General features: G+C 35.0%; 1 protein-coding gene across 1 annotated transcript; it reads left to right on the forward strand.

Moving 5' to 3' along the window:
• Nucleotides 1-2,638: 2,638 nt before the first annotated feature.
• Nucleotides 2,639-6,692, forward strand: LOC306770945 (ADP-ribosyl cyclase/cyclic ADP-ribose hydrolase 1-like; the record flags this gene model as incomplete). The annotated part of the gene is made up of 9 exons (XM_079259965.1): nucleotides 2,639-2,648; nucleotides 3,147-3,270; nucleotides 3,990-4,116; nucleotides 4,206-4,341; nucleotides 5,295-5,377; nucleotides 5,499-5,572; nucleotides 5,677-5,769; nucleotides 5,864-5,950; nucleotides 6,593-6,692. The coding sequence occupies 9 exons, from the start codon at nucleotides 2,639-2,641 to the stop codon at nucleotides 6,690-6,692; spliced, it is 834 nt and encodes a 277-aa protein (XP_079116091.1).
• Between the last annotated feature and the right edge of the window lie 2,091 nt (nucleotides 6,693-8,783).

The raw sequence follows: 8,783 nt of genomic DNA on the forward strand, positions 1-8,783 counted from the left end.
GCTCGTTTAGTACGATGTTGACGAGAAGAAAATGGCGTGTTTTTATTTTGATTCCATTCAAGTTAATAATTTTTTTTTTTTTAAAAGCGCATTTTCCAGAGCATCAGAAAGAGTAAAGAGTTAAGTATAAATCAGCTTAAAAAGTGCAATACACTCAATCAACAGCTATAAATTACATTTAGGTTCAAATATATAATGAACTGCTTAGAAATCAGCATAATATGACGACTGCGCGCAGCATAAAGAAATGGATAAACTTGATGCATTCTGAAACAATAATTTTTTATTGATTTATTCTTTTTTTTTTTAATTAGTTAAGTGACAAATCAGTATTCCTGCCAGGATTTTGGTTTTACTGTTAATGAAGAATGAAATTGTAAATAATCCACTCAATCTAGTTCTTTTAACTTTATCAAATATGGAGTGTCCACACCCCCCCCCCCCCCCCCCCCCCCCCCCATACTCAAGTTTTTAAGTTTTACACTTCCAAGTCACTCTGTTTTGTGTTAAAAAATGTATGAACTGATTCTCCTTAAACTGTAACGGATTTGTGGGATGTTAACGTTATGATATACAGTTTAATTTATTTTATATATATAAAATCTGGACTATGTATGTCAGTCATGCACGTTGAAAGAGACTTGTTTTGTGTTTAACCGCATCATAAATTGTAATCTGAACATATTAGACTTCAGTCACACAGAAATTCAGAACCTGTTTTCATTAAGAGACCCCCAAAATTAATCATTTTTCCATATTGATCTGTGACCACATTATGTTCTAATTTTGCCAGTGATGGAATCTCACGCTACAACAGCTTTTTTTTTCATGAACAAGTCTAAATAACAATCTTAGATTGTTTGGGGTTCTACTGTGTTTCTGCTAGTACCAAAAACCTTGCTAATCCACCAGGTGGCAGCAGCTATACTCGAGTCAAACCACATCTAAATCCAGAATTAAGACATTTGTTGTTTATTATTGCTATTTATTAGTAATTAAAGGTTTAGGAAAAACCATTAATATCACTTAACTATGCATGTCACAATCTGTTTCACCAGCCTTAAGTAAACATTATTCTGTAAAAATGGACTGTACTTGTGTCCCACTTTTGTAGTGGTCTTGAACACACAAAGCACTTTGTCACAAACTCTCAAACAGCACTTCTTATTGCTTCACTCTATCACACACATTTATAGCCCATAAACATTGGGAGGCAACATGGGGTTGCAGTGTATTGCCCAAGGATATTGTAGCATGTAGTCAAAGGAAGCCTGGAATCAAACCACTTAGTCTCCTGTTAGTTTAATCTTTTTAAAAACCAATAAGTAGATGTAAATTGTGAAAAGTTAGTATAAAATTTGTATGGATAATGAGTTTGTGTGTGTGTGTGTGTGTGTGTGTGTGTGTGTGTGTGTGTGTGTGTGTGTGTGTGTGTGTGTGAACAGTGAGAAATAATTGGTGGAAATTCTAAGATATTTTATAAAATCCATTCATCCATCCATTTTCTCATTTGTTTGTTCCAGTTCAGGTTTGGAGGCAAGTTGGAGCCTTCCCAGCAAATGGGCGAGAGGCTGGGTACACCCTTGGACAGCTCTCCTGTTCATTATTCAAATAAGTTGAGAATTTCAGATAAACTTTGTGTCAACAGTGAAATTATTAGTTATTGTGCATATAAAAAGAAGAATTTCTCAGTTAAAAGAGGAGATGGCGAGTAAACAGTTGTTGCTAAGTCCGAAAAGACTACAGTTGTCCAGCAAACAAGTTAAAAAGTTTAAACTTTTTGTGTATAATGAAGATTTTAGCTACTTTTTGAAAGTTTAGCTCTCACTTAACCTTTCAAGCACTGTTAAATGTAACATTAAAATGAAATATTAACAGCTGCAACAGAAAACTAAAATTATGGAAAATCATGAAGTTTTCATCCTAATATTAAGAATAAAGTTGTTTTAATATTTGAATTTCCACCAGACAGTCTAAAAAGATAAAAATAAAATGAATTATTATGCAGTTTACTTCAAGAGCTGCAGTATCACGTGTTGTTGCTGTAAAGGTCTTACCTCTGCGTTTGAGTGTACTGTTGATTGCTGTATCTTTATAAAGAGGAGGTTTGTGTAAAAAGCAGATATGTTGCTTCTTTTCTCTTAAAATCAAATTTAGCAGCGCCTCATTGCATGAGACAGTAAGAAACAAACTGATGACCGCCGCACATGTCGTGTACCAAGTATTTAGTAAAATACAGCTTGACATACTGTATTTGGATTCTTTGCTTATTAAGTTATTGTTGTAAGAGAATTTAGATCATCCACTCTGTGGCACAGTGTCCAAGAGAACAGCGTGTACTTTGTTCAAGGATATGCCTACATAGCACTATAATGGGTGTCATGTGGATCCTGTCTTTGCAACAGGAGGCCCAAAAAAAGTCTCATCCATTCTTTTAGAAAGTCTCTGGGTTGGGAAGGAGAGAGTTGTAGACTTATGAACATCGGCCTCTCTGGCACGTCAACAGTTAGTGCTGTGAAGATACATCAGATCACTTCGCATCAAGCCACAACAGGGATCAGGAAAAACAGAAATCGTGTCGGATCCGAGCCTTTACCATCCCAGTCATGGAAGCATTTGTTGCAGTTTTATATTCTGAATGGAAAACGGTGAGCATCTTTATTTTTAAATTCATTCAATTGCTTTTTGATTGCATGTTTAAAAGAATTGGCGACGTTTTAGTTCATCCCTCAACTGTTAGCTTGTGATACACTTCCGAGCAGGTCATGTTAAGTTTCTGACAAAACGGAAGTTTTGACCGCTCTGTCCAGACATGCACAGACACACACTCACCAAAACACAAGGAGCAGAAAGAATTTTGTGAATGACATCCTGCACACTTTGTTTTATGAATTGAATGTGGTTTTTCTTTTCACATTAACAGTTCAAAACATGCACAAACACACTTCTTCTCTGAGGAACAATGAAGTGCTCCAGGGTATCAACATTTCACCCTCTGAAACATTTGTATTTTTTTACAACGATCAGCATCACATTATGTAAGTAATTCCTCCTATTATTCCTTCATTTTTACCTTTATTCCCCTCACCACTCTCAATTGTGACAGAAAATGTCTTCTTTCTTTTAACTTTGTGCACATTTGAAAGGGTTAATCGTGCTTCAGCTCTGCCATGGCCAAGCGCATGCACAGCTTGGAACAACCCCCAACATTAAACATATTGTGGTTGGAAGATGTTTTACTTACACCACGGTAGTCAATCCTAATTCAAGGTAATTCCCTTTGTTCAAGTTGACAGTTTGCACATTTCATGACACAGGAATCGTTCCTGAGAACTTGCAGCGGAACTCGGTGGAAGTGTGTCAGACTTTTATTGAAGTCCACATGAAAGCCGTTTCTGATGTAATGCTCAATGAATGGAGTTGAATGATTTCTTTTTATGTGTGTGGCTTTTATTTAAAGAAAGAAGGAGATTGTTTACAGTGGAATGATTGCACTGATGAGCTTTATATAGAAGATATTATTTCACATGAAAAGATTGAATTGATCAAGGACGAGAGGCCTTTGTTTTCATTTTTAAAAAGAAAAATATGTCAATAGAAATTCATGCCTTTGATTTCCTTTCTTTTAAATTAATGTTAAAGGAAGGAATACAAACAACTAAGCAATGAAAGAAGAGTAAACATGTCGAGTTATTGGGTTTTTCTGTTAACATATTTGAATATAAATAATTATTCTTTTAGTATTAGTTTTACTGAAAAAATTGTTTAATCATAAAGGGATTTAATTGCTAAACAGTTCCACTTGTATTATAATGATCATTATGTAATGTAATTAAATAGATACAAGGTCCATCTCAGTTTTTTGGATTTAAAATAATCATGTAAATGTCTTAGTTTAGCAAATAGATGACCAAATATGCACAGAAGCCACATGATAATGGCTACCGTTAACATTGTTCCTCTAATTCAGTTGCCTTCATACTGCATAGGTATGACTGTGAAGCAATCTGGAGACATTTTGAGGAGGCAGTTGTCCATCAATCCTCTTGTAATGTAACAGTGGAACATTACAATCACATGTTTAATGTGATGCCACAAATCTGGCCTTGTGATAGGGTGAGAGGTCTCTGGATTCTGAAACCATAATATGATACGCTATTTCGATAATCTCTATATTAACCTGCTGTTTCCTTTATGGTGTCTAGTTCCTTTTCTGGAGTAAAACCAGAGCGCTGATGCACAGCTATGCAGGTGTTTTTCGTCACCTCTGGACCCTGGAGGACACACTGGTTGGTTACATGTTCAACGACCTCATTTGGTGTGGCCAAGAAGATGACTCTGGTAATGAAACAAAGATCTCTGAAAATAAATGTGCTGCTAATTTTGAATAGATTATACGTCTGTCAAAACCAGTGACGTAAATTTTTCAAATGCAAAATTTATTTATGTATTTTTTTTAATGAGAGAAGGCATATGATGAAAAGAAAACAAAAGAACAGAAGGATAGTTTGTGATGGCTGGGCACAGGGATGTGGGTTGATGTTGAGCAAATGATCATTTTTATCAGAAATAAGTCATCCAGACTGAATACTGTATACCTGTATGTAAACTATCAAGTTACTTTTCTCCTTAATAATCCAAAATAGCCCAAAGTTATAAGGTTTTTTTTTCTCTTCTCTCCTTCAAAGTACCACATTGACAGTTTGCTTTCAGCTAGTTAGCTAGCAACATTAGCAAACCACATAAGACCGCCTCTCTGTTTTGATATTTATTTTTAAATATAATGTTTGTACTTCATTGAATACTAATTTACTGATAAAATTCTTTTTAACTTCATCATTTCAAACCACAATACTGCATGGCACGTCTAATACCTTACAAAATGTTTAATATTCATTTAGGAGGCCTAATGTTAGCAGTTTGCCACTTAGTATATGAATAAGCATAAATAGGTTGGTAGAAAGGAAAGAAATATTGCTTTCTTGTTTAAAGTTGTATTAGCTAAGATATAAAATAAATATTCAGATATAGAAGTGTAAGTTAGGTTGATTTTAATCAAGCTAGCTGCTTTCCAGGCCCTTTTTTTCCTCAACATGAGCTAACCAGGTGGTTCAGTTTCTATGTATTCTTGCCATGAAGAACATCAGAAGTATAACTTAAAGCTAATGCTGAGGTTTAGCTGAAACGCCACAGCTGAGACTGCAGAGAGTGGTTAGAATTTCTGCACACTTGCTTTTATAACTGTGTAATTTTGTTTCTTGTGTCATGTGATGATATTTGTTCATCTGATGCAGATTTTGATTTTAAGTCTTGTCCAGAGTGGTCAGCCTGCAGAAACCATCCAGTCTTTTCCCTGTGGAGGCAGGCCTCACAAAATGTGAGTCTAATTCCCCAAATACTGGGCAGTCTTATAAACATTCTGTTTTGTTTATGATTAGTATCACACAGCACTCACCGCGGAATGTTGCTCGCATGTGATTATGTCACGCATTTGTTAGTTTGCAGAGATGGCATGTGGCAACATCACTGTGTTACTGAATGGGTCGATTGCTAATGCTTTTAATAGAAAAAGGTAAGAATGGGTGAATTATGCATATATACTGCTGCTGATTGCTGGCAGTTTGTTACATAATCATGAAGATAATGCATTATCCATTTTCTTTCTTTCTTTTACAGCATGTTTGGAAGCATTGAATTAGACAGCCTGAATCCACAAAGAGTGAATTATGTCAACATTAAGGTGGTGGCTAATATGGAGGGGCCACAGATGTGAGCATAAAAACTAAAAATACTTACATGGATCATTACAAGTGAAACAAAGTCATTCACGCTTTTATATTTCTTTATTTTTTCTCTATCACAGAGAATCATGTAGCAAAGGATCTATTGTAGAACTAATCCAAATCCTTCAGTCCCGAGGTTTTCATTGGACCTGTACAGACAGAGACCCGTAAGTGACAAGACGAGGAGTTTTAACACTTTGCAGTTCTGGGAAGTTTAAAAAAAGAAATGTTATTAAATCTTTGGTCAGCTCCACTGTAGTGGGCTGAAATTGAATTGTAGACATGATCATGTGACAAGTGATTTGGAACTTTCCCTCCCAAAGTCCTGTAAAAAAAAAAAAACTCAGTTGTTTAACCTTTCAAGCTCAACCCAAGAACAAATTAGGAGACAGCTCTTTTTTATGTTTAACATTTAAATAAATTTAGAAAGAAATAATTCACATTTATGATTTTTGTATATTTACTGTCAATGGCATGTGATATGTCAAAATTACAGCAGTGCAAAAGGTATATTCACGAGAGGAAAGACAGCAAATTAGTGTTCATCACAGTTTTTTAATGAAGCTTTTACCATAAGGAAAACTGGATCAAATGTGATGCATAAGACATTAAAGGGTTATGGTTGCTCATCGACTAACTACACATGTCATGCATGTCATGTAGTTGTAGTTGTGGGCTGTTTTAACGACTGACACTTTGAGTATTTCACCTGGCAAAGAAAAATTCAACATATTTCTGATGCAGATCTACAGCTTAAAAACACTGTTTTGTATGAAAGAATCTGAATTAACAGATTATTTTGTCTGCAGGACCCTGATGATCCTTCAGTGTATCCAGGACCCCAGACACTCCTTTTGCAAAACATATGCAAACACCCTTTTACAAGAAAAAAGCCCCACATCCAACTGAATCAACAAAACACGCGCCGTTGTCTGAAACTGATTTTTAAGGTTGTGTTTGATTTGAAACAACTGATTAAATAAGTTTGGGGAGATTTTTTTTACCATTTATTACTATGTGATATGTCAAAATAATGGTAGTGTTATAGTCTGTGTCCTGGGATCTACTAGGAGGAAGGAGATAGGTATCAGATTGTGAGTTTTGTGATTTTCAGCAAAGTTTTCACCATGAAGAATGCCTCGTGTCAAATATGTCACGTTGGGCTTATAGGGTTGAAAAAAATTGTCAAGGCTAAATATTGTCAGCCTGAAATATGGTAACTGTCAGAGACTTACAGCTATTTAAACACATCACTTCATTAATCTATTTAAGTTGCAGTTTAACTTAAAACAGGAAACCTATCAAGCGTTATAAGTATCTGTGTTATAAAATCAAGATATCTCAGTTCATTTCTTGAGAACTGTTAAACCACAGATGAGCTGATTTCATCTTGTCCTGGAGTTTCAGTGTTTGTGTCACAAAGGAATTTTTAACAGTTTTAAGTCTTTTGTGTATGTTAACACACCAGACTGTACATTGCAAGCCTTATCTTGTCCTGAATAACATGGGGGTTGTGTCAATGAATAACAATGAATAAGCTGAATGAAAGAATGATGATAAATAAGAATTGTTTTTGTTTTTTTCTGTTTGATGCAATTTTTTTCCCATGGTATAATTAAAGGAAGAACCTTCAATCATCATGAATTTCGGATCTCAGGCTGTGACATACTCATTACAGAGAGTGCAAATTAAAGTACACTTGAGCTGTTCAGCTCTCAAGTTTTTTGTTTGGTTGTTTCTTTTAGCTTGGCACCATCCTGCCAGGTTGTAATTGCTTCAGAATTTTCTCAAAACAGGGAGAACCAGTATATTTGAAAGGTTTATTAAACTGTCACCATTTTCTTTCAATTCAAGGATTTGGTGAGGGCCTTTTGGGTTTTTGCACGCAACTATTTCTTGGAGCAAGTTTCAAAGTCTTTGTAGACCTTCAAAGATGACAATAACCTGAAAACTTGCCAAGTGCTCCTGTGACTAAATCAGACATGGATTTTTTTTATTTATTTATTTTTTTTTAATGTATATCTTTCATTTCTTATCCATTAGTTTGTGTTTTTGTTTGTTTTTTTCCAGTTCCTATAGATGCACATTATAGCTAAGTTCAACTCAAGTTACGGATGAATTGTATTTCTGAGTTCTCCGATGTGTTTTAATTTAAGAATGTCTTTCAAACAGGAGATTTAAAGATGAAATTTCATGTCCTAAAGAAAAAGCCGTCCAAATGGCTGAAAACATGTTCATGCTTGCACCCATAGTGCATCTACATTCTTGAGCAAATAGGATCTCCTTTCACGGTAATTGGAGCTGGCTTTGAGGACACTAAGAGCATTTCTAGTTTAAATAAATATATGAATTCATTTATTCTTTATCATAAGTATTATTAATGTATTACACAATCCCTATACTTATCTTGTAATTTTTTTCATTTAATTTGATTTCATTGCTGTGGTAATATGGTGGTTAATCTCAAACTAATGCTGACTTTACATGGTTGGAATTCCTGCTGATCATTCAGATTATTGCTTCTGATTTACACCCAGTCTGCACTTAATGGGGCTTACAGCACCATTGTAAGAGCGAATCTAAGAATAAGTTACATCACAATAAATAAAAAAAATGAATAAAAAGTGAAAAAAACCCAAAAAAACCCAAAAACATTTGCAGTCAAATTTATAAAGGACAGCAAACAGACACACTAAAATGTTTTAAGTTTGTATAAGATGCAGCATTTTTATCTTGTAAACAACTTCAAGGCTTAAATATGAGCCAGAACATAAATATTTGAATTCATAAAAGACATAAATAGATCTAATATGTGTGAGTTGTCAGAATAAGGAACATGGAACAGCTGCTTTATTAACTACTTATGGTTGCTGTAGACCTAAACCACGCCGCACCACATCCACCAAAAACTAACTGTTGTCACCATCACCGTCCTGCGTCAGCACGCATCGCAGGCTCATGAACCTCCCTCCCCACTTGCTTCACCCCACCCCTTTCACT

The sequence above is a fragment of the Telmatherina bonti genome, assembly GCF_933228915.1.
Source record: "Telmatherina bonti genome assembly, chromosome: 20".
Classification (NCBI taxonomy): domain Eukaryota; kingdom Metazoa; phylum Chordata; class Actinopteri; order Atheriniformes; family Telmatherinidae; genus Telmatherina; species Telmatherina bonti.